Raw genomic sequence first — 27,976 nt, forward strand, 5'->3', positions numbered from 1 at the left:
CCGTCGGAGCTACCAATCTCTGTATAACGGCCGTTGGATCCCTCTGCTGGTAGATCCCTCTGTAAGATGGCCGCTCGAACACTTCCGGTGGCTTCACTGCCTGCTGGCAGTTTAGAACGTCATGAACTATCCAGTCATTATATAGATGAGTGGTTGCATGCCTTATTCCCTATGCCACTGCGGATGACAGGCTGTCATCAGTTTTGGTTTTTTTTTCTGGCCCAAACCGACATTGATGGGCGGAGTTAGTGTAAATAGCCATTGCCAACAAGGCAGGCTATTTGCACTTAGTGTAAATAGACACTCCGAATTTATATAAAGCATAAATAACATTCAGAAACTGTATTTGCAATTGATAAAGATCAAGAAATAAATACTGATACAACCAAACAGACATTGATGGGCGGAGTTAGTGTAAATAGCCATTGTCAACAAGGCAGGCTATTTGCCCTTAGTGTAAATAGACACTCCGAATTTATATAAAGCATAAATAACATTCAGAAACTGTATGTGCAATGAATGAAGATCAAGAAATAAATACTGATACAAAAAAAAAAAAAAATTACATTTATTTATTGTGACTGATTTTATTTAACATTCACACAGTGGCACGCTGTTTTTGACAGGTTAATGTTGAAGAGCTGCTAACAAAATAATATTCTATTCACATAATCTCTCTTGAAATGTAAATGAATCTAAATGTCAGCATTACCGCACATGTTATAAAGAAATGTAGTCTGTCGGGTAAAACATGAGCTTATTGATGTAGTTCAGTCAGTCTGTTATTTTATTCCAACCTTTACTCCTGATCAGAGGCTTCCGCAAATATTTAGTTTATACGTAGAGTTACATTTTAATTAAGTTTAATGGTGCAACACAAAAATATTGAGCAGTGTGTAAGTTGTAACTTAGTGTCCATTTACATCAAAACTAGGCTAAGTTGTAACATACGCACAGCAGGTGCAACCGGGCCCAGGACCTGGATTGGGAACCACTGAACTAATACTGTGATATATATATCTTTTTTTTTTTTTTTTTTTTTTTTGACATTAAGTATGCATTATAAACATAAAGCATATTTTCAAGTGTCTATTTCTCAGCATGTTTGGCAGTGTGGAACTGGACAATCTAAACCCAAGGATGGTCAGCCATGTCTACATTAAAGTTGTCTACAACCTGGAGGGACCCTTTGTGTAAGAGAGAACATTTCTTCTTGTTCACAATGTGATAGACTTTATTAATATACATATTAATATATAAACACTTTCTCTTCCACAATGTGGTCATGTCATGCATTTTTGCTGATCAGATAGCTATCCGATTTGTTAAAACTGTTCCATTTACACATGGCAACATAAATGTATCTCTGCAGTATTAATATAAAACAGTTCTTCAATTCCCAAGCTGTATGCAAATTTAACAGTTCACATCAGCGAAACCAACGGATAGCTGCATTTTATTTATCATCAGCTAATTTTAAGATCAAAGACCACAATAGGAGAGAAAGCGGCAACAAAATATAATTTAGTCTCACTATACTTTTAATGAAGATAATTGTGTGTTGAGTTTCAGGATGCAGCACCAAACTTTCATTTGCGGCAGTTAAAAGATACTCATGTTCTAGCCAACATTTCCATGTGGGTATTTGATGGGCTGTCACTTGGGCCCTGCATGGGCAAATGGTGCCCAGAGAAATTTGTCCGTCGGCTCCACATGAGCCCAATGTGTGTTAGTCCATAGGGGCTGTGATGGGTCCAGAGTGGGCTCTAAGTGGGGACCATTTAGATGTTCATTATATGGGCTCACCTGGGGCTAAATGAGTGCTAATAATAGGGCCAAGGTGGGCTAGACACAAAAAACTTATGGGGCCACCATTGGTGATCATACTGGATCCACAAATGGCCCAATTATATATTTATTTGTGGGAACCCAATGGTGAACATTTATTAATTTCTTTAAAGTGGGTCCAGTTGGTCAAATAATGAGCTACTATACAAAATTCACTTTTAAACCACCTGTACCTACGGTGGTCAAGTACTGCACAATGTTACGAAATTTAAAAAGCAAACATATGTTCACAACACAACGGAATCAAGCCACAACACAACAGAATTTAAAAAGCAAACATAAGTTCACAACACAACAGAATCGCCACAAATGGAAATGCTCCAGACTCATAGAACAGTAAAGTTAGTTTTATGTTTGATATTCACTGCATATTCGCCTAGGCTGCTAAAAGGACCATCTGCAAATTCCACTCACAATCCAAAAATCTAAACGTCCAATCATTCATTCAAATGAATGATATTTACAAAGTTATAGTAAATGTCTAGTGGGCAGACTGACTTACTGTATATGAGCCTCTGGCAATAGCTCGCTTGTACAGGTCACAATTACTTTTTTGGGGGGAAAAACTACTGTAACTCACCAAAAGTTTTTTTTTTTTTTTATGTTCCAAAGTTTGTATACGTCCCTGGTGACCAGATTTACTTACTACAGGTACATTTTGCCAATACCTCCCTTCATGTATGTACAGTACAGAATTGTTTTTAGCAAAAATAAATAAATACTGTAATTCACCTAAATGTTTTTTCTGTGTTCCAATGGTTGTACATTCATAGACTGACCAGACTGATTTGTCTTGCTGCTGCTGATGAGTTGGCTTCATATATCTTTCGGTTTTGAATCATTTTCTATCATTCCTTGTTGTTTATACTGCTAAATATAGCTTACTCAACATCACACATTAACCTGACATCACTAACTTCAATCTAAATTGTTATTGCTAGCACAACACGCTAGTAATTCGCTAGCCTGTCAGGTTGCCATCCGTGCGCTCTTTTTTTTTTTGAGCGCCTGACATTAAAGCAAATTTAAAAGTGCTGGCTAATGCTAATCGTAAATTCTATACGATTATTATTCACGTCGGCACTAATGATGTTCGACTCCGCCAGGCGGAGATCACTAAAATTAACCCTCTGGGGTCTGAGGGGTTTTCTGGCTCTGGAGGTGTTCTGACATGCTCTGACATTTGTGCTTATTTCTGTTACTTGTGACATTTTCATGGCTAAAGTCTGATTACACTGTATTTAGCACAAACTCTGCTACAATAATATGTCAGCAGCATGTATGTAAAAGTTTGTAGTTTTGAGATAATGACATTTATGCGTGGTTTGTGAAAATACAAAAAGAAATTGTCACTGAAATAAGGCCATGAAACCCATACTGATTATTTCTTCACAAGACTTTTGAAAATTGTATCACGTAGCCTAGAATATTTGCACCAAAACTATGTGAAAATCACCCTGACTGCTCATTCAGATAAGACAATATATTGATTTAAAATTTGTAAGACGTGTTTTGTGTAAGAAAGCTTTATGCACATCATTAATATGTATGGTTTTCACACCTGAGAAAGACAAAGACCCTCCCCTAATGGCCCTATTAGGAGCTATCAGGCCCTGTCATTCTGAGCAACCTTGCACAAAGAATGAGGAGATCTAAAAAAGAATGGCTTTTTGATTGTTTGGATTTATTTACAACACAACATAATCCAAAGATACACAACAAATGACAAAAAAGCACATTATTGAAAACAATGATCCAAAGACAGAGACCTTTGTAACATTGTACATACCTTTCATTTCCAAGGTGTTTGATTTTCACTTTACCATGTTCATGTACAGAGACTCATGTGAATGTTGAAGTCAGCAGGACTCAGTTGCATCTGGGCCCTGTAAAAAAAACAAAAACAAAAAAACCCTGTGACCATACTGATATCAAGAGAAACTATAGGGCTGCACGATTTTGGGAATAGATTTTAGATTTTTCTGGTTAAAATTTATTTTTAAAATTCACAGAATACACACACAAATGTTTCCAACAATAATGAACACCAGGTTTGTTGTGCCTTGTAGGCATAGGCTACACGCAGTGCTGCATAAAATAATAATAACAATAAATTAAATCTTCCAAAAGATTTCAGTAACAACTACGCTAGAGAAAAAATATATTGATTACAATATAAAAACATGAAGCCTATTGTTTGGTGCGTTTTGCTTTTCAAACGCACAGCGCGCTCCAAAATATGAAACATTCAAACGCAGAGCGCGCGCTCCAAAATATGAAACATTCAAACGCAGAGCGCGCTCCAAAATATGATACATTCAAATGCAGAGCACGCTCCAAAATATTCAAACGCAGAGCACGCTCCAAAATATGATACATTATGGCTAGCATATTATACATATCTACGTTTGAGCAGATATCCACAAACACAGTAATGGTTCAACTGCAATGTGAAGTTTATGCAACAATAACATTAACTAATAATTAAGAAATTCTTACCTTACATCTTTATTGTCTTCAAATCACGTTCTTCTTCTTCTGAGGTAAATCCAATGTAAGCTCACGGCGTGTCTTCCAAACTCGACGAAAAGCAGAGACTTTGGTGAAGTTTGGTGCTTTGTTTTTGAGGTAACGAGCGTGTTCGTGTGAGGCGTGGACGATTTGCATGTCAATCTCTTTTTGCGCGTGTGGGCGTGGTCAAATTAAAAATAATGAGCAAGCGCTTGAGAAACTGGACATCTTGTTGGTTTTATACAAATTACTTAAGCAGAGAATATTTGTTTTCAGTTTGAATCCGATCATTTAACCCTCTGGGGTCTGAGCTGTTTTCTGGGCCCTGGAGGTGTTCTGACATGCTCTGACATTTGTGCTTATTTCTGTTACTTGTGACATTTTCATGGCTAAAGTCTAATTACACTGTATTCAGCACAAACTCTGAAGTTTGTAGTTTTGAGATAATGACATTTATGCTTGGTTTGTGAAAATACAAAAAAAGATTCTCACTGAAATAAGGTCATGAAACCCATACTGATTATTTCTTCACAAGACTGATTGTATGACGTAGCCTAGAAATTCACCCTGACTGCTCATTCAGATAAGACAATATATTGATTTAAAAATTTTACGACGTGTTTTGTGTGAGAAAGCTTTATGCGGGAGCTCATTAATATGTAAGCTTTTCACACCTGAGAAAGACAAAGACATATCTTTAAAGAATAATAAGAATTTATTTTATATCTTTTCTGTAATAGAACATTTTACAATTTGCATAGTACATATTTTTTTGAACAGATAAACGCTATAAAATAGAACTATATAAATTACTCCAGGTGTGGGTAATTCACACACATCTAAAGTGCAGTGTTATGGAAGAACCATTTCCTTTTCACATTCAATATCCAATAATTTTTTTATATATGTATTTAGCAAACGAAACGTCTGTATGAAAACAGGGAATGGCAATAAAATAATATATAAATAAAAAATAAAATATATATAGCCTTGCAGTATAAAGATATTTCTCAAAGCACACACACACACACACACACACACACACACACACACACACACACACACACACACACACACACACACACACACACAGGCCTGTTGCAATCACTTGTACAAACTGAATAATAAAACAAGTTTAAATGGGTACATTTTCTATAAATATTAGTCTTCGTTTTCTTTTCTGACATAGCCTACTCCAGTTCTTGTTAAAACACGCAAATTCTGTGCATTTTGGGCACTTTTTTTGTGAAACCCTATTTAGGCTATTTTGTCCATCAAAAGTGTTCTTTCCCTTTAATTGAGCGTGAGCAGTGCAGCAAATAGACACTGCGCCGAAACACGCGCTTCACTGCTCGCGACGCTCCTGCTTGACGCTCACGCGCTGCTCCTGCTCCGTTGTGAATGCACTCATTGATTAACATGCACGCCGAAAAAAAAAAACGCGCTTGCGGTCTGAATGGACGTAATTCACGAGGTTTCCTACATGTGTGTTCCGTGTGCACGTGTGATGCTGATGTTGCGCGATGTTAATCATGCGGCGCCCGAGTGCATTTGACCGGCATAAAATCGGCATTTGTCAGACTGACCGGCCGGTCGCCGGCGATCACGTGAAAATCGGCCAATTCCGGTCACCAGCCGATCAATCGGTGCATCTCTAGTACACACTTAAATGTTTATAAAGGTATATGGCTCATAAATGTGTGACAAGTATTCGCTGAGTTTTGTTTCAGTTTATAGACGTGCTCAAGAAAAAAAAAGTTCACCGCGACGGAGAGGCAGAATGCACACCCTGTTTATTTTCTTTATTTTACAAAAGCACAATGTCTTGTTTTGATTGTAAGTGGACACATACAAAAGTAGACATCTCACAGATTCTTTTTTTATATTTCTTTTTTCTGTATGACCATAAATGACGGAGTAATTTAAGTTTATTGTGCTACAATGTGAAGAAAATCCAGCAAAACTCGTGGGGGCATTTGTCCACCCCAGAGGGTTAACGTTAAAGAGGTTTGTGAACATGCAAGTACGATGTCAGGACTGTAATTTGCTCTGGCCCCCTTCCTGTTCGCCGGAGTGATGAGATACTTAGTAGACTGTCCTCACTCAATGGCTAGCTGTCTAAGTGGTGTCCGCAAAAAATATAGAATTCATAGACAATTGACCTTTCGCCGAGCCCCGCCCCCCTTAGTTACTGTTGCTACGTCCGACAAACAAATGATCAAACACGACCAGCGCGACAGATTGCCATGACGGGAAGAGGTATACCCGTGCGTGTCAGTGACCATTTTTGGAGCAATACCTCCGCGATATCCTCCAGATCGAGGCAAAAGGGGTTACAGTATGCAGTGGAGGGATATATTCAAAATATAAAAATACGCAATGAAGGAGACACGACTACTATCTACGTCTCTGTCGAGGCTAATGCTTACCGGTGTTCATACACATAATTTGTGATATGACGAAGAACAAGAAAACAAGTGTTTAAAAGCATTGAAAGACACTCACTGTTGTGTTTTTGTGTGAAAGAAAAAACTCTCTGAAAATAAAAGTGCTGTCAGCAATCATTTCTTATGTGTGTTTTTTCGCATAACACACTATGACTAAAATTTTAAATGCTGCAAAACACATGGGAGTTATATTCTCGATGCTGTAGTTTATCTGATCAGTCACAGTATATCATTAATCAAGCTTAATTTGACTTTTCAACTACAATTAGGCAGGGTGAACTGAAAGCTTTTACAATCTTTTAGCTATAACTTATATCATTGACAAAAGTATGTGGTGCATTTTCTTCCAAAAATGATTTTCTTTCTCAAATTCATGCTTCAAGTTGACAACGCACAATAAACGAAATCACACAATAACTGTTTAACCAGACATAGCCTTAATTTGCATCTAAATAACTCTCATTGCTTGTCTTTCATAATGCACTTACCATAATATTTATTAGGGGGACAACAGATCACAAAACTCGCGGTTGAGACCATAATATTTATTAGTGGGGCAACGGATCATAAAACTCGCGGTTGAGACCATAATATTTATTAGTGGGGCAACGGATCATACTAACAATATTATGTTTTTTGAGTAACAGATAGGATAGTTTTTCAGATCAGAAAAACAAAACAAAAAAAACTTTAAGTAGCCATCGACACCACAGCCAGCAGACGTATTTATGCTTCGTAATGTTCGACACATTTAACTGGGAGTGGGGCCGTCTACACTGTTTTATCCATTGTAGGCATCGCTCACGCTGTGTTTTCGGCTTTGGGAATGGAAAGAACACAACTCCTCCAGACAATCTCTCGGGGTATCTAGTGTCCGATTTACAAACGCCGTGGGCGCACGCTTCACCATCTTGCTAATGTTTGTCGGACCTGCTCACATAGTAACGGTTGCTATGATGTGTGATTGGACAATGGCCGTTTTGGGGGAGGGGCCGGCGAAAGGTCAATTGGAAAAGGTTTTGGGCCAGACCTGACCTGTTGAAAAGAAATGGTATTCATCCCTCCTGGGATGGTGCTGCTCTTCTCTCTAGTAATATGGCACATAGTCTTAGAGCTGAAACATGACAATCTGGGGCTCAGGTCTGGAAGCAGACATACTGGCTAAACCGACCGTCTGCTAGCTGTCTCACGACACCAAGGTCAGATAAATCCCATCACATAGAGCCTCTTTCACCTAGATATCATCATCATATAGAGACTGTGTCTGTTCCCCAAATTAGGACATACAAAAAACTTCCAAACCCATGTAAGGGTAAAAATTTTAACAAATAAAAAACAGATATAATACAAATGAGCAAATGATAAAGCTTGGATTGCTGAATATTCGATCCCTAACTTCAAAAGCACTTATTGTTAATGATATGATTACAGACTATAACCTAGATGTGCTGTGTTTGACAGAAACCTGGCTAAAACCAAACGATTACATGACTTTAAATGAGTCCACCCTCCAAGATTACGGTTATAAACATGAACCTCATCTGAAAGGCAAAGGGGGAGGTTGCTGTAATTTATAGTAATATTTTCAGAATTACTAAGAAGTCTAGTTTTAAATATAATTCTTTTGAAGTGTTGGTGCTTAATGTAACAATATATAGTGTAAATGATAAATCACGTTTGAGATTTGTGCTGGCTACTGTATACAGGCCACCAGGGCACCATACAGGCTTTATCAAAGATTTTGCTGACTTTCTATCAGAGTTAGTACTGGCTGCAGATAAAGTCCGAATTGTTGGTGATTTTAAAGGGATGGTTCGGAGTAAATTTAACCTAGGGTCCTTTGCACCATGACCTTGAGCCAAACACCCCCCAGAAGCCTTTTTTTCCTTGGTCGAACATTATTAAAGTTATTTATTTAGAGATATCAGCCGAATGGCTTAGTGCAGGCGCTAATGGAACCTAGGTTGTATCTCATAAATTACCCCACTAATAATCCCCAGAATGGTACCAAACTTCTACAGTAGTACAAATAGGTTCTGTACTCATAAAACAAGGCATTGGAAAGTTTGTAAGTACATCAGGAGTTTATTTAAATAACACTTGCCTGATGATGGCTAATGCTACCGCTAACCCGGTCGTCGAGGTCACTTCAGTGTTTTGGGAAAAGTACGTAAAAGTCCTGGCAGAAAGCCAGTATATCCAACATTTTTTATTATTTTTTCCGAAGTGTTGACAACTTAGTGTTTACTAATATTTGTTGCAAACTGGTACTACCAACAAAATATTAGTGCATTCCTGGAACTGGGCGTCGTTACACTACATCCTTATGCATCACTTTCTGCCAGGACTTTTACGTGCTTTTCCCAAATCACTGAAGTGACCTCGATGTCCGGGTTAGCGGTAGCATGACATCTCAGATCATTATCTAGTCTTGTGTAAACTTTATTTAGCCAAGGCTGCAAAGCCAACTCCGTGTTACAAATATGTTAGACCTATCACTTCTGCCACTAAAGATTACTTAATTAATAATCTTCCTGATCAGTTTCATCATCTCAGCATCCCAGATAGCTTAGAAGAACTCGATATTGTGACAGAAACTTTTAACACTCTCTTTTTCAGCACTTTAGACACAGTTGCTCCTTTGCGCTTAAAGAAGATTAAAGAAAATAGTCCAACGCTGTAGTACAACGAGCACACTCAGGCCCTTAATTGAGCAGCCAGAAAAAATGGAGCGCAACTGGAAGAAAACAAAACTAGAGGTATTTCGCATTTCATGGAAAGAGAGCATGATTGCATACAGAGAGGCCTTAAAAGCTGCTAGATCTGCTTATTTTTCAACCCTATTAGAAGAAAATAAACAAAACCCTAGGTATTTATTTGAAACAGTGGCTAAATGAACGAAAAAGAAAGCTTCAAGCCCAGACGTTTCTAAGCAGCACAGCAATAATGACTTTGAGATTCTTTACTTATAAGATTGATAATATCAGGGAGAAAATTATAACTATGCAACCGTCTACTACAGTATCGCATCAGGCAGTGCATTTTAGTAAGGAAAATTTTGATTCATTCATTGCTATAGGAGAGGAAGAATTCGTTAAACTCGTTAAATCATCTAAATTGACAACATGTATGTCAGACCCTATACCGACTAAGCTACTGAAAGAGATGATTCCAGAGATCCTCTTCTTAATATCATTAATTTATCTTTGTCTTTAGGATACGTACCAAAAACTTTTAAGCTGACTATGATTAAAAAAACACAACTTGATCCTACAGAATTAGTCAATTACAGGCCGATCTCGAATCTACCTTTTCTGTCAAAGATACTAGAAAAGGCAGTATCTTCACAACTATGTTCCTTTTTAGAAAGAAATGATATCTGTGAGGATTTTCAATCAGGATTTAGACCGTACCATAGTATTGAGACAGCTCTCATTAGAGTCACTAATAATAATAATAATACATTTTATTTATAATGCGTTTTTCTAAACCCAAAGCGCTACAGACAGTAAAAGCAAATATAATACAGAAGTACAAGAGTAATACAAAAATATAGCTACAAGCAGCAATTATCGGGGCCAAGCGCAAGAAGACGACAAGACATGCCAAGACATGACAAGACATGCCAATATTAAAGTGTCAGACCAACTGCAACAATGAGCAATTAAAGACATTTAAAGAGGATTTTAGGCGAAATGGCTGAAAAATCATTTAAACAGTAATTAAAAAATGATTTAATGGATTATCACTTTCGACCAATAGGTGGCGCAATTACCAAATTGATGTGATGTGGTGACAATGTGGTGAAAAGTGACAATGACAATTAGTGTCAATATGTCAAGGCATTGCAGAGATAAAGCCGGAATAGTCATTTTGGCATCATGCCTCAAATTTGCTGCTGCGGTATACAAAAAAGGTTTTGTCTATCGACACAAAATCCATAACTTTTAGTCGGCACAGTCTGGAGATGATACGATTCGATTTTGGTGAAAATCGGACAAACGGTCTAGAAGGAGTTCGAAAAAGTAGGTATCGAATGAAAATCAAGATGGTGGACAGGAAGTTCGGCCAAATAAGGTAAACTTGGTATCAATGTTGTCGGCGTGACCCAAGGAATCTATTAAGACCAGTGGCATTACAATTGGCAAATTTTAGGAAATTTTGTTATAACTTTTTTACCACAAGGTGGCGCTGCCCTTAAACTTTTTGAGTACCTTGCCGATGACTCATACTGAGTTTCGTAACGATACGCTAATGCGTTCATAAAGTATAGCATTTTATATCACAGTACTATATTGAAGTCAATGGGAATTTCATGTTTTGTTCTATTATAGCGCCACCAAGAGGCTCAGTCCCACCATTTTTTTTGTGTGTCCTCAGAGTGCGTCCATACATCTGTGTGTCAATTTTAATTTCGCTTCGGAGTTATATGTTAGATAGACATTTATATGAAAAAACATGTAAAAAATTACTGACAGCTGACTTTGATTGGATTTTGCTACCCCTTACAATCAATATTTTCACATTTGGGCATTAGTGGTTAGCCAATGACCTATGTTTCCAAACTTCTGACGGTGGTTTCTTCTCGATTGGTCTAACGGTTTCGAAGATATTGGCAAATGTTTTTTAAGCGCTAAATCAACGCTACACAAACCGTAAGGTGAAACCTAGCATGTTTGGTATCGTTGGACTCGGCAAGGATTCAGGAAACTAATGAGATGACTCCCGTGAGAATCAGTAAACCACAGCCAGAGTTATAAGCATTTGAAAATGTTACTTTACCGCTGGTTCGAAACTTCTCAGGCTCCTTCAGGGCATCGTGCTGATGACCCATACCAAGTTTCCTAACAATCTGTTCATGCGTTCTTAAAATACAGCATTTTGGTGCAAAATTCAAAATGGCTGATGCCTAAAGCGGTCAATATGGATATCCATCCATCGAGCCTATGAACTAGTTACCCGAAACACATTCACAAGAAAGAATGAAGGCTACCCTGTAAAACAACTGCAATCATGTGATACAAAAGGACCCTGTTCATCACTATTCATCACTATCACCGCGATCCTCAACTACAAGTTGGCGAATTCCTCCTCCTCATCGCTCTCCTCCACTTCTCCCTCTCCGGCCTCCGCTAACTCCGCTAACCTCCTGCCATGCTTGCGCTAACAGCTCCCGCCCAGATGCACAGGGCTCTCTTGCGTGCGCAATCTGCTCCATAGAACTGGCTTAAACAGACGATCTGATGGGTTTTAGAAGATTAAATACAACCCGAAACAAAAAAAAACAGACCACGCCTCTATTTGAGACCGGCCTTTATTTATCCAAACCTGTAGCCACACCAAGCGTCTATTTGGGACTCGGCTATTATTTGAATTTTTACGGTAAGTAGACAGAAGGGAATGGGAAGGCACGTACAGGCTGACTAAGTCACAGATATAAGAAGGGGCTATTTCGTGCATAGCTTTGTATGTTAAGTGTGAGTTTTAAAAGCAATACGCGACTGAACAGGAAGCCAATGCAAGCTATAAAGCACGCCTGTAATGTGCTGACGTGGTGAAGTGTATGTAAGCACACGTGCTGCTGAATTCTGAATGTACTGCAGCCATTTTATAGATGTAGCAGGTAAACCAACAAATAGTGCATTACAATAATCAATCCTGGAAGTAACAAATGCATGAATAAGCCTTTCAGCGTCAGGTAGAGTAAGATAGGGCCTAATTCTTGCAATGTTTCTGAGATGACGGAATGCAGATTTTGCAATACTCTTAATATACAAGTCTAGTGTTTGGTGAGCGTCAAAAATCACACCAAGGTTACAAGCATAAGAAGATGGAAATAAAACACTATCATCCATAATCAAATAAAAATGTCTCCCTTTGTGAGTAGCCACAGGTGTGCCAATGAGTAGAATCTCTGTCTTGGAAGATTTCAATTTTAAAAAATTATGGTGCATCCACGCTTTATTTCCTGCACACACTCCGAGAGAATTTTAGAGGTGACAGTAGGATCAGATTTGGAGCTGATGTAAATTTGAGTGTCATCAGCATAAAAGTGATACCCCAAACCATATTTCCTAATTATTTGCCCCAAAGGAAGCATATAAACACTAAACAATATGGGACCCAGGACAGACCCCTGAGGAACACCATGGCAGACTTGTCCAATTTCAGATTTGGTGTTTCCCAAGACAACAAACTGGAAACGATCAGTGAGGAAAGAATTGAACCAGTTAAGCACAGTACCAGTGATACCAAGCCAGCTCTCCAGCCTATTTAGCAGGATAGAATGGCTCACTGTGTCAAAAGCTGCACTGAGATCTAACAAGACCAAGACTCCAGAGTCAGCTGAGACAAGCAGGTCATTCATAACACGAACCAAGGCTGTCTCGGTCCCTTTCTAAACCCAGACTGAAAAGGTTTGAAAAGCTTGTTGGATGACAAGTGTGAGTGGAGTTGTGCCACAACAACACGTTCCAAAACCTTAGCAAGAAAGGGCAGATTTGAGTTAGGCCTATAATTTGATAGGTCTGATCCAGGCTTTTTAAGGACTGGTGTAATAGCTGCAACCTTTAGGGCTTTTGGAACAGTACCAGTTGTAAGAGAGGTGTTCACAATGCTACAAATGAGGGGACTAATAGAAGAGAGACACCCCTTAAGAACAGATGTTGGGATTGGATCTAAGGGTACAAGTAGTTGTATTCATTGCCATCACTAATTTTGAAATACAATCAGTAGTGACTATGTTAAAACTGGAGAATGCAGTTTCAGGAAAACTAACTGGATAGGTCTCAGGAATTGCAGAGCAAGGTACCAAACTGATTGACTTATAGATGCTTAAAATTTTAAACATAAAAAAACTAAGAGATTTGTTACACTCCTGCACAGAAGAACAAATTGATGGCTTAATTGGTGCAATAATTCTGTTGATCGTCTTAAAAATCGTGTTGGGATTTGCAGCACCATCACTAATGATAGACGAGTAGTACTTTGTTCTTGCTGTCTTAAGTGCTTCAGCATATTGGCTCAAAAGTTCATCATACATTAGCTTATGGACAGTTAAACCTGATTTCTTATGTTGGCGTTCAAGCTGTCTGCTTTTCACCTTAAGAGCCCTAAGCTCAGTGGTATACCAAGGAGAGTAATTAAAAGTGAGAAGCTTATGATCACTAATACACAAGTCACTGCTGTCTAGCTTGTCAATGTCCACCCCAACAGAACACACCAGATCAAGTGTATGACCTTTATTATGAGTGGGAAATTTCACATGCTGAGTCATGTTAAAATACCTCCATGAATTTAACAGATTACTATTAAGGTTGTCCACATGGATATTAATGTCTTCAGTGAGAATTGTTGATGGACAGACAGAGCTAACAGATGTAGGTAGTTCTGTGAGTTCATTGAAAAACAAAGAATTAGGTTTTGGAGGTCGATAGATGAGTACAATAAGAACAGGAGAAGTACCGTTCATTTTGAAATCAACACACTCAAATGATGATACGCAGGGAATGGTAATTTCCGCAATAGATATATCATCTTTGTAGATAACAGCAAGATCACAACCTTTACCACTTAGACACGGCCTCTGGATATATGTATATCCCGGTGGAATACTCAAATTTAAGTTTATGAAGTCATTTGGTTGGTGCCAAGTCTCACGGATACAAAGTAAATCCAGTGCATTGTTCAATATGGTATCGTAGAGTAGAGCAGTCTTATTGTTCAAAGAACGAACATTTATATGTGCAAATCGCACAGTCGAGTCGCATTTTTGGATGAGTCAGTTGTGGATAACGCAAATTTGCATGGCAGACACCGCATAAAGAATGCTTTTTTGTTTCTGAGTCCATAGACCAAGAGCATAAAACTTTAATGCCAGTCACCAGTATTGTGAATGTTCCGCGACCCTCTGTGTAAGTATTTCGGCTGACGTAGAAGTCGAGATGATTTCAGGATCTTTTGAACACAGACATCAGGAAGTAAATGATGTTCCAGTGAGAGAAGTTCAGAGAAACCTTATCATGATGAAATCAAAATGTTGAAGGACCCGCTCTCCACAAAGCCCAGACAGGGTCAAAATGATGATGACAATAGATAGCAGGGAAATCCGCATGATAGGAACAGAGATATCCAATTTGATTTACTTGAGAATCCAGACACATTGTTGTCACACAGCAGCAGAGATAGCAGTCACGCAACCCGCAGTGTTCCCAGTTGACAGGATCAGCGATCCCACGGTGTTAGACCCGATCAAACAATAGTGGCACGCACAGAAGAACTCCACAATTGAACTCCAGTATCGTTAAAAGCAATGTAAAAAAACCCACCAACTAATAAAATTAATACTGTTTAAGAATAAATAAAAGAAAGAAAGCCGGACGGAGAAGCGGCAGCCAACATGCGCCAGCGTTCTCCACCGGAAGTGTGGAATTTGCTCTTATCATCCAATCGTGGTTGTATCTCTCTATTGGTGTTACTCAGTCTTAGTGCTGCATTTGACAATATTGACCACAACATTCTTTTAAATAGACTTGAAAATTATGTTGGCATTAGTGGGAATCGCATTAGCATGGTTTAAATCATACTTATCTGACCATTATCAGTTTGTAGCAGTAAATTGTCTTATCGATCAAAAGTTCAGTATGGTGTACCACAAGGCTCAGTACTAGGACTGTTGCTGTTCACTCTGTACATGCTACCCTTTGGAGATATCATTAGGAAGCATGGCATCAGTTTTCACTGTTATGCTGATGATACGCAGCTCTATATTTCTTCACACCCTGACGAAACTTACCAATTCACAAAATTAACGGAATGCATAGCTGATATAAAAAACTACATGACTAGCAATTTCCTACTACTTAATTCTGAAAAAACAGAGATTCTAATTATTGGACAAAAAACGTCCTCACGTAATAACCTAGAATACTGTCTATGTCAACTTGATGGCTGCTCTGTCAAGTCCTCGTCGTCGGTTAGGAACCTGGGTGTGCTCTTTGATACCAATCTTTTATTTGAAAGTCATGTGTCTAGTATCTGTAAAACCGCATTTTTTCATCTTAAAAATATATCTAAATTACGTCATATGCTCTCAATGAAAAATGCAGAACAATTAGTTAATGCGTTCATGACCTCAAGGCTAGATTATTGTAATGCTATTATGGGTGGTTGGCCTGCACGCTTAATAAACAAACTACAGCTGGTCCCAAATGCAGCAGCTAAAGTTCTTACCAGAACCAGGAAGTATGACCATATTAGCCCGGTTCTGTCAACACTGCATTGGCTCCCTATTAAACAACGTATACATTTTTATTTATATTTTAATTTTATGCTGATTACTTACAAAGCACTAAATGGTTTAGCTCCCCAGTACTTGAGCGAGCTCTTAACGCATTATAGTCCTTCATGTCTATTGCGATCTCAAAATACCGGCCAGTTGATAATACCTAAAATATCAAAATCGACTGCTGGCGGTAGATCATTTTCCTATTTAGCACCAAAACTTTGGAACAATCTTCCTAATTTGTCTGGGAAGCAGACACACTCTGTCAGTTTAAATCTAGACTAAAAACACATCTCTTTGGCCTAGCATACACATAACACATTAGAAACTTCTATAATTCAATGTTAGGCTGCATAGATTAGGTCAGCCGGAACCGGGAACACTCCCCATAAATCCTGATGTACTTGTTACATCATAAGAAGCATGGCGTCTACGCTAATATTAGTCTCTCTGTTTATCCGAGGTTTACCACAGTCCGCTGGATCCAGGCCGTATCCAGATCTGATGAAGGACCTGCGTCTGGACACGATGACAACGCAGTCCTGAAGTGTCAACCAGTCCCTCCCCTGTGAAGGCCTCCTTCCCTTCCCTTTACCTCAGTACAGATAAAATGTTGTCGGGATAATTTCGGTTCGCGTGGCTACGCAGACGCAACAAAAAAATAAAAATATAATATTATGTATTAAAAAATGTATTATAAATTTTTAAGGCCAGACATGTAGTTTATTGAGGGTTGATTTGTAAAGAAGGACTACACGCCTGCGCACATATATATTCAAACACGCAATACCTTTGGACTGAACACGAAATGGGCATGCGTGCGACATCTGCGTTTTCGTGGGTTTGCGTTTTTGAGGTTTGCGCAGAGATAACGGATAATCGTTTGCACCTTCGAACCTATTTCAGGGAGTGCGTTCTCGAGGCACCAGTCACTGTTTTGTGCGGATGGGAGGCCGGAGCACGTTAAGGGTTTTCCTGTTAGAATGGTGTTGTGTTAGCGGCCCCTAAGTTAATAACTAATGATCTTCGCTGATTGAAGTGAATCAATCAATCAAAACTAACTTTAGCTGGACAATAACTTTATCCTAGAGCTGTTGTAAAGCCTAAACAATCTGTTATGGTAATTTCCTATTATCACTGTAGAGCTGCTTTGAAACAATCCATATTGTTAAAAGCGCTATATAAATGAAGGTGAATTGACTTGACTTGACTTACTACAGGTGAGGTTTTGCATTATTCACCTGTAGTAAGTCAGTCTTGTCCCTAGGAGCATACTACAACCTTTGAAACATGAAATAAAAAAAAAATGTTTTGGTGAAATACTGTAATTTTTTATTTAAAAAAAATTGTCTACTGTACATACATTAAGGGAGGTGTTGTCTATATTTCACCTGTAGTGAGTCAGTCTGGTCACTGGGAACGTACTACAACCATTGGAACATGAAAAAACCCTTTAGGTGAATTACAGTTATTTTTATAAAAACAATTGTTTACTGTACATACATTAACAAATAGGCCTACAGTAGCCTAACAAATGTTTTGCTCATGATTAGTTAATGTTAGTTAATATGAATAATAAAGAAATGAACCTTATTGTAAAGTGTACTATGAAATCAAAGATATAAATTCCTTACAATTTAGAGCTGGACATGGACTTAAAATTTCCTTTCACTAGATGTATTTCCCCAAGCTAATAACACTTGCTATGGCCTTGGATAAAAACGAATGACATTGTCAAACTCAGAATGCGGCTGAAATTGAGCTATACTTTTATGATTGTTAAGCATAACTCACATGCTGCCGCAACTTTTACAGTAGCATGGTAGGATAAATGTGACTTTTCCGTATTAGCTTAAAGGGGTGGTTGAATGTGATTTCACTTTTTTAAGTTTAGTTGGTATGTAATGTTGCTGTTTGAGCATACACAACATCTGCAAAGTTAAAACGGTCAAAGTTCAATACAAAGGGAGATATTTGCTTTTAAAGAAATCAATTTCTAAGGACTACAGCAAATGGCTGGTAGGGACTACAAGACATTCCCCAACCCCAACATTTACATAAACCCCTTCTCTGGGAACACAATAAATAAAGGGGGCGAGGCCATTTTATGTTGCTTTGGAGAAGAGTTGTTGTGGTAGTAGAGTGTCGTTGCCGCTATGCCGTCGAAACGCTGTTATTTTCACCCAGATTGCAGGTCCACTTTGTTCAGTCTTCCTAAGGACGATTACAATTTATTTTTAACTTGGTCCCTCATAATTATAATCCAAATGTCGCTCTCTGTGCTGCACATTTTTCAGAGGAAAGCTTCCTCAATCTACGCGAGTTCAATGCAGGATTCGCACAATGGCTTGTCCTGAAAGATCGAGCAGTTCCAACTTTAAAAACAGAAGCTGTTGTTTACGAGCCACAACCTGTATGTATGATTTTTTCATTGATGTGTTTTCCTGTAATAGTTCGTATTGTTAATTGTACGTTGTAGCAAGGAAGTAAACGAAGGACAACGCTGTTTGGCTCCACAAACCAGTTTGTTAAATGCTAATTCATACTTATCCGACAAACACATACAAACTTCTGTTCAATATCATCAGCGCAGCGAACTTGTTTGTGGTTGTTGTCGTTTATGTGATCAGTGTAAATTATTCTTTGATTATAGCTTTTATGTATTGTTTATCTACATGCTTGTTTATCTACAGGCATGCTAAACATGGTTTTGTGTTTGATTTGGCTACTGTTGTAAAGCCAATGTTTAGTGTTCGTATTGGGTTAATAGTTCTGGCGACAGATATTTAGCTACAATCGTTCTAAATATACAAAAGTAACAGTGCCATATAGTCAGTAGCGATCACAATAGATCTGCAGTCTTAAAAAAACAACAACATACCATTCTGAAACGTCCTTTAACAGCCGTTCTTGAACAGGTTCTGCTCGATCCTCTCCACTAACATTCTCTGGGTCTGATTCGGGCTCAAATTTCCAGTAGCAGTTTTAACATTAAGTGACATGGCATCTGACGCACAGAAGCCAATGGCACATGTCACTATGCGCATTGGCACATCCGGTGGCACATCCGGTCTTCATTGGCATGTGCCAGTGGATAGTGGCATGTGTCACTGACATTATTGGCATGTGCCACTGACATCGCGACACACTGACACTGACATGACACCTCACTGACACCGAGTCGCGGAACATGTCACCGTGTTGCGACACCTCCAGTAGTGACTGACAGATTAATCGAACACCAATAGCAATAGCCTAATTTTGTGATATTTAAAATATCAATTAAACGAATTAAAGTGCATTAATATGTTAATAAACGTGTTATTTGTGTCACGTCTGTATTTGATTGGTATGTGCCACTGAATGTTTTGTAATACCAGTGCTACTTTATGTTGTTTATCTCGGAAAGTCACAAACTGCCCATTCTAGGAAAGACACGAAATAAATCTATCATGGGTCACTACGAATAACGTATTAACAGTCGCGTCCGTTACTGTAAACCTTTATTTTTGCGTGATGCTGCACAGAGACACGCCAGTAGGTGTCAGTAGGCTATAAGTGAGTGTAACACTGGCCAGCGCAAGATTCTCATCTGTGGCTTAAATATTTCAAAATAATTGTATCGAATTATGTATGTTGTAGGCTACACATTAACTTAGCGATGTTATAAATCATATTTTTTGACAGCATAAAGCAAATTGTTATGCAAGTGGCATGACGCAATCCATTAGCACATCTCACGTTTTAGTGACACATGCCAATATCCACTGGCACATGCCAGTTGGCCTGTGTCACTAAAACTGACATGTCTCTTTATGTTGTGGCACCTCCAGTAGTGACACCTGCAGCTGTCTGCCGGAGTATAATGTAGATTGTGTACCATATGCACGTCGTTAATTTGTAGAACAAAAATGTATTTTATTTATTGAATAATTCCATAAAATTATTTTTTAAATATTAAAGGTAGGCTACTGAGGAAGGTCCTGCGCGACCGAACGTTTGTTGCACTGAGCACTTTTTTTTTAACACTTTTTGGAAGGACTTGAAATATTTAAGCCACAGATGAGAATCTTGCGCTGGCCAGTGTTACACTCACTTATACTGACACTGGCGTGCGTCTGTGCAGCATCACGCAAAAATAAAGGTTTACAGTAACGGACGCGACTGTTAATTAATGCGTTATTCTTAGTGACCCATGATAGATTTATTTCGTGTCTTTCCTAGAATGGGCAGTTTGTGACTTTGCGAGCTAAACAACATAAATAGCACTGGTATTACAAAACATTCAGTGACACATACCAATCAAATACAGACGTGACACAAATAACACGTTTTTATTAAAATATTAAAGCACTTTAATTCATTTAATTGATATTAAATATCACAAAATTAGGCTATTTATTTAGGATTTTGTGGCACAATTACGTCAGTAGGCTATAGGTGTTCGATTAATCTGTCAGTCACTACTGGAGGTGTCGCAACACGGTGACATGTTCCGCGACTCGGTGTCAGTGAGGTGTCATGTCAGTGTCAGTGTGTCGCGATGTCAGTGGCACATGCCAATAATGTCAGAGACACATGCCACTATCCACTGGCACATGCCAATGAAGACCGGATGTGCCACCGGATGTGCCAATGCGCATAGTGACATGTGCCATTGGCTTCTGTGCGTCAGATGCCATGTCACTTAATGTTAATACCGCCTCTCCAAATTGGTATGGCAATATTGACGCCGTTGTTTATAATACACCGAAGCATATCGGGGGGCTTCACAGAACCCGGAAATCATCCGACCGTTTTTACAAGGAGGGACAGAGCAGTGTAGAATAATGGTTAAATATGTGAAAAATAATGCGAATTTTTAAAAACGAAGCATGAACACATGTTACAGTGCACCCCACAAACACAATCAAGCCTTCGAAAAAAGGTGTTTTACCACCCCTTTAATGTTACCTGCTGCCCGTGCAGTTTGAAGACTCTTCTTCTTCTTCTTCTTAAGGTTTTATTGGCGGTTGACAAACAAGTTTGAAGACTCGCGGCGAACTGCTGCGTATATAGCGCTGTAAAGAAAACTCCGCCTACTACCACTTAACCTCCGCCAAATGCTTCCGGCAAAGATTTTTTTTTATTTATTTTTTATTTATTTTTTATTATTGTTAGTGACAATGGTGTACAAGTGTATTGTTATTTATTATAATATTTATTTAAATTATTATTATTATTTACATATATCAGAGAGGGGCACAATACAAATTTTGAGACAAAAGGGGCAGGGGCTTGAGCCCCCCCCCCCCCCCCCCCCCCCCCGGCCCCCCACCTGTGCATGCCACTGGTCCCACCTACTGGCCGGAACAGATAATGAAAGCTTTAAAACTGCGGTGCGCTAAATAAGGAATACGGAATAAAGAAATACGGAAATATCATGGGACATCATTTTATTAAAATGCTGTCATAAAATACAACATACTATATTCCTGTGCTGTAGTCCAGATCTTCGGGATGTGATGCTTTGTGTGAAGAAGTGTTGTAGAGTGAGATTTAAAGTCAAGTCATCTTCATTTATATAAAGCTTGTAGATTGTAGATTGTTCCAAAGCAGCTTTACATTGATAATAGGAAATTAAAGTAACAGAGATTGTTTGGGCTTTATAGCAGCTCTAGAATAAAGTTATTGTCCAACTAAAGTTAGTTTGATTGATTCACTTCCGTCGCAACGATCATTAGTTATTAGCTTAGGGGCCGCTAACACGACACCGTTTTAACAGAAAACTCTTAAGTTCTTTCTGTGCAAACTTCAAAAACGCGAACCAGTGAGAACGCTGATGGCGTGCACATGCGAATTACGAGTTCAGTCCATAGGTATGCGCATTTAAATATATGTGTGCAGGCGTGTAGTCCTTCCCTACAAATCAACCCTCAACATACTACTTGTCTGGCCTTAAAATTTATAATACAGAATTTTTATCGCTTCCACGTAGCCACGCGAACCGGAATTATCCCGACAACGCTTTATCTGTAGATAGGTAAAGGGAGGGGAGGGAGGCCTTCACAGGGAAGAGCCTAGTTGACATTTTAGGACTGCTCTATCGTCGCGTCCAGGTGCAGGTCCTTCATCAGATCTGGATACAGCCTGGATCTGGCGGACTGCGGTAAACATCGGGATAAACAGAGAGACGCCATTCTTCTTATATTGTAACGAGTACATCAGGATTTATGGGAAGTGTTCCCGGTTCCGGCTGACCTAATCTTTGCAGCCTAACATTGAATTCTATAACAAGTCTATAATGCGTTATGTGTATCCTAGGTCAAAGAGATGTGTTTTTAGTCTAGCTTTGAACTGACAGAGTGTGTCTGCTTCCCGGACAATGTTAGGAAGACTGTTCCAAAGTTTTGGTGCTAAATAGGAAAAGGATCTACCGCCAGCAGTTGATTTTGATATTCTAGGTATTATCGACTGGCCGGAATTTTGAGATCGCAATAGACGTTGTTGTGGCAAATTCAAAGTCCTTTTTGGTTCAAGTCTCAAAAAAGCTCTCAGAGAATCGAAGTTCCATGTCAGAAGAATTAACTTTATTGACAAGCAACAAAATGAGACGCCAGCTGGCCATCTGGACATCTCAAGTTACCATTCCCAGTCCTCATGTCTTGTACCTTTTTCTTATCGCTAGGTGCCCAATGGGCACCCTCATATCTATCTCTTCTTTTTTGCCACTCCTTGTGTCCTTGCCACCATGAAAAACATCTCCCCCTAGACCTTCTTCTATTGGTGGAACATCTCAAAAACATCTTATATAACATGTTTTTCTTCCAGTGCATCCCAACACCTGCATTTACAGATTTTTGGGTACTTTTCCATTCTCTTATCCTTGTGACCCATTTTCTGCTTGGCATTACAGCATTCAGACTTTTACACGAGACAAGGGAAATTCTCCAACAACGTGAAGGACTATAAAGCGTTTAGAGCTCGCTCAAGTATTGCGGAGCTAGTGCTTTGTAAGTAATCAGCAATATTTTAAATTGTATACGAGGTTTAATAGGGAGCCAATGCAGTGTTGACAGAACTGGGCTAATATGGTCATACTTCTTGGTTCTTGTAAGAACTCTAGCAGCTGCGTTTTGGACCAGCTGTAATTTGTTTATTAAGCGTGCAGGGCAACCACCCATAATAGCATTACAATAATCTAGCCTTGATGTCATGAACGCATGGACTAATTGTTCCGCATTTGTCAATGAGCGCATATGATGTGATTTAGATATATTTTTAAGTCGGAAAAATGCGGTTTTACAGATACTAGACACATGACTTTCAAATGAAAGATTGGTATTAAAGAGCATGCCCAGGTTCCTATCCGACGACGAAGACTTGACAGAGCAGCCATCAAGTGTTAGACAGTATTCTAGATTATTACGTGAGGAAGTTTTTTGTCCAATAATTAGAATCTCTGTTTTTTAAGTAGTAGGAAATTACTAGTCATCCAATTTTTTATATCACCTATGCATTCCGTTAATTTTGTGAATTGGTAAGTTTCGTCAAGGCGTGAAGTAAATAAAGAGCTGAGTATCATCAGCATAACAGTGAAAACTAATTCCATGCTTACTAATGTCTCTCATATCTCCCAAGGGTAGCATGTACAGAGTGAAAAGCAACGGTCCTAGTACTGAGCCTTGTGGTACACCATTCTGAACTTGTGATCGATGAGACATCTCTTCATTTACTGCTACAAACTGATAACGGTCAGTTAAGTATGATTTAAACCATGTTAATGCAGTTCCACTAATGCCAAAATAATTTTCGAGTCTATTTAAAAGAATGTTGTGGTTAATAGTATCAAATGCAGCACTAAGATCGAATAACACTAATAGAGAGATACAACCACGATCGGATGATGAGAGCAAATCATTTGTAACTCTAATGAGAGCAGTCTCGGTACTATGGTACGGTCTAAATCCTGACTGAAAATCCTTGCAGATATCATTTCTTTCTAAAAAGGAACATAGTTGTGAGGATACCGCCTTTTCTAGTATCTTTGACAGAAAAGGTAGATTCGAGATCGGCCTGTAATTGACTAATTCTGTACGATCAAGTTGCGGTTTTTGTAACAAGCGGTTTAATCATAGCCAGCTTAAAAGTTTTTGGTACGTATACTAATGACAAAGATGAATTAATGATATTTAGAAGAGGATCTATGACCTCTGGAAGCATCTCTTTCAGTAGCTTAGTCGGTATAGGGTCTAACATATGTTGTTGATTTAGATGATTTAACGAGTTTAACGAATTCTTCCTCTTCTATAGCAATGAATGAATAAAATTTTTCCTTAGTGACACTACAATGCACTGCCTGATGCGATACTGTAGTAAACGGTTGCATAGTTATAATTTTCTCCCTGATGTTATCAATCTTATAAGTGAAGAAGTTCATAAAGTCATTACTGCTGTGCTGTTTGGAAACTTCTGGGCTTGAAGCTTTATTTTTCATTAGTTTAGCCACTGTTTCAAATAAATACCTAGGGTTTTGTTTATTTTCTTCTAATAGGGTTGAAAAATAAGCAGATCTAGCAGCTTTTAAGGCCTCTCTGTATGCAATCGAGCTCTCTTTCCATGAAATGCGAAATACCTCTTGTTTTGTTTTCTTCCAGTTGCGCTCCATTTTTCTGGCTGCTGTCTTAAGGGCCTGAGTGTGCTCGTTGTACCACGGCGTTGGACTATTTCTTTAATCTTCTTTAAGTGCAACGGAGCAACTGTGTCTAAAGTGCTGGAAAAGAGAGAGTTAAAAGTTTCTGTCGCAATATCGAGTTCTTCTAAGCTATCTGGGATGCTGAGATGATGAAACTGATCAGGAAGATTATTAATAAAGCAATCTTTAGTAGCAGAAGTGATAGGTCTAACATATTTGTAACACAGAGTTGGCTTTGCAGCCTTGGCTAAATTAAGTTTACACGAGACTAGATAATGATCTGAGATGTCATCGCTTTGCTGCAGAATTTCAGCGGCATCAACACTGATTCCGTGTGATAATATTAGATCTAGGGTATGATTACGACAATGAGTAGGTCCTGACACATGTTGTCTAACTCCAATAGAGTTAAGAATGTCTTTAAATGCCAGTCCCCATGCATCTTTTTCGTTATATACATGTATATTAAAATCACCAACAATTATGACTTCATCTGCAACCAGTACTAACTCTGATAGAAAGTCAGCAAATTATTTGATAAAGTCTGTATGGTGCCCTGGTGGCCTGTATACAGTAGCCAGCACAAATCTCAAACGTGATTTATCATTTACACTATATGCTATATTAAGCACCAACACTTCAAAAGAATTATATTTGAAACTAGACTTCTTAGTAATTCTAAAAATATTACTTTAAATTACAGCAACACCTCCCCCTTTGCCTTTCAGACGAGGTTCATGTTTATAACAGTAATCTTGCGGGGTGGTCTCATTTAAAGTAATGTAATCGTTTGGTTTTTGTTATGTTGCTTCCTAATGTCTTTATATAAACAATTCTATATTCGCACACAGAGCAACACTCACACGCATTTTAGCTGGTTCACTCACTTCTTTTAGAATTGCTTTATTACATCCGAGAACTCTACCAATTACACAGGAACTGCACTGATGCGCCCTAGTGGTCACTCTTCATATATAGCACAACATTTAGCTACATATATAACATTTCCTCCCCACTAAGATAGGGTGTCCATTAACACAAAATATATTTTCTTTAACACAACCTAAATGATACACTTTTTTTTTTTTTTTTTTACATCAAAATAAAAATGAGGAGTTATCTTACTTTCTGTATAACTTGTATGTTGAAAACAATATGTCCCACAACTCAAACTGTACTACAACCTTCTGTTAACTAATCACTGTTCACTCATCACGGTAACGTACTGGTGATTTTGTGATCCTCACAGGATAGCGTTTCACAGTCTCTGTTGCCTGAGTATGTCCCGTAGATGGTGGTTCAGTGGACTGGTGTGTTTTTGATGGTTCAGTGATCTCAGGAACTTGATCATCATTCTTTTCTTGTGGAGGTGTATTAAGGTGCAGTGTGGTGCAACTATCACTCTGAGGTAGTAACACCTGTGGGCTTACAGGAAGGTTCACTGCAGTCTGCTGAGGCTCTGGATCTGGGCGTGTCAGCATCTGGTCCACATGGCGTTTCCATACCCCTGGTGATCCCACATTTACCTTGTACGACACCGGTCCTGTCTTTTCAATAACTACACCTTGTGCCCACTTTTCCTCCCCTTTCCTATAATCACGCACAAGGACTGGCTCCCCAACATCAAACTGTCTGGCCATAGAGTGACGTTGGCGCCGTTGTTGTTGGGCATCCTGTGACCTGTGTACTGCTCCAGCAACACTGGGTTTCAGGCAATCCAGACGAGAGCGCAGCCTGCGTCCGAGGAACAACATAGCCGGTGTTTCTTTCGTTGTTGCATGAGGGGTGTTTCGGTATGTCAATAGAAACGTATCAAGTCTCTGACGCACACGTGCTGTGCCTTTGGATGCTTTTAAGGCATGTTTGAACATCTGCACAAACTGTTCGGCCAAGCCATTGGTGGCAGGATGGTATGGCGCTGAGCGGATGTGTTTGACTCCATTGGACTTCAGGAATGCACTGAATTCTTCAGCACAGAATTGAGGTCCGTTGTCACTCACAAGGATGTGTGGAATGCCATAGTGACTAAAAAGGCCCCTGAGCACTTGAATGGTCATGCTGGCAGTGGTGCTGTCCATGAAATGCACCTCAGGCCACTTAGAATGTGCATCCACAGCGACCAAGTACATATGTCCTTCAAATGGACCTGCAAAGTCCACATGTATCCTTTCCCAAGGACTGGAGGGCCACATCCAAGGGTGTAGAGGTGCTAGCCCAGGCTCTTTTTGTACGTTCTGACAGGAGTGGCAAGATTTGTCTCAAGATGAGTCTATGCCGGGCCACCAAACATAACTGCGTGCCAAGCTCTTCATCCTCACTACACCTGGATGTGCTGAGTGGAGCTCTTCCAGAACCCGGGGGCGCAGTTTAGGTGGCACGACCACTCTCACACCCCACATGAGGCATCCCTGTTGTATTGTGAGATCATGCCAACGCAACAGATAGGGCAACAGCTCTTCACCTGCGCCCTTTGCAGCTGGAAAACGACCAGTTGAGACCATTTCAAAGACACAAGACAAGGTGGGGTCAGACAAGGTGTCACATCTGATCTCGGTGCTACTGACTGCTAGTGTGTCCAACTGAGATGTGTAGAATACCTCTACTGCGCCCAGCTTCTCTTTATGAGTGTAGGAGAGTGGTAACCGTGAAAGTCCATCGGAATTTGCATGTACTGCACCTTTCCGGTATTGAATGGTATAATCATGCGCTGACAGGAGGAGCGCCCAACGCTGCAATCGGGCTGCAGCCATTGACGGTGTACTTTTCAATGGACTCAGGATGGAGGTCAGCGGATGATGGTCAGTGAGTAGGGTGAACCTGTTACCATAGAGGTACTGGTGGAACTTGCGTACTCCAAAGACTATCGCTAGCGCCTCCTTCTCGATCTGAGCATAGTTTTGTTCCGCCTTGCTGAGAGTTCGTGATGCATAGGCTATAGGTTTTTCCTCACCATCAGGCATGACGTGCGAGAGCACAGCTCCGACCCCATAAGGCGAAGCATCACATGCGAGGCAGAGGGGCAGCTTAGGATTGTAGTGGATCAATACTTCCTGTGATACAAGTAGTGCTTTAGATGTCTGGAACGCTGACTCACAGGCTGACGTCCACTGCCATTTATTCCCTTTATTTAGCAGTTCATTCAGCGGTTTCATGACAGTGGCTAAGTCGGGAAAGAAACGTCCGTAATAGTTTAGCATCCCTAGGAGGGAACCC

At 39.4% G+C, this 27,976-nt stretch overlaps 1 protein-coding gene across 1 annotated transcript in view; it reads left to right on the plus strand.

The window, feature by feature from the left end:
* The window catches only part of LOC311284258 (ADP-ribosyl cyclase/cyclic ADP-ribose hydrolase 1), a gene marked incomplete at both ends in the record, with an annotated part of 173,813 nt that overhangs the window by 129,005 nt on the left and 16,832 nt on the right, over positions 1–27,976 (plus strand). Inside the window, one exon of the mRNA XM_084399214.1 lies at positions 1,101–1,193. Within this exon, the coding sequence (XP_084255340.1) occupies positions 1,101–1,193 (93 nt within the window). The remainder of the gene's footprint in view (positions 1–1,100; positions 1,194–27,976) is intronic.

Source organism: Rutilus rutilus (genome assembly GCF_951802725.1).
Source record: "Rutilus rutilus genome assembly, chromosome: 24".
NCBI lineage: Eukaryota > Metazoa > Chordata > Actinopteri > Cypriniformes > Leuciscidae > Rutilus > Rutilus rutilus.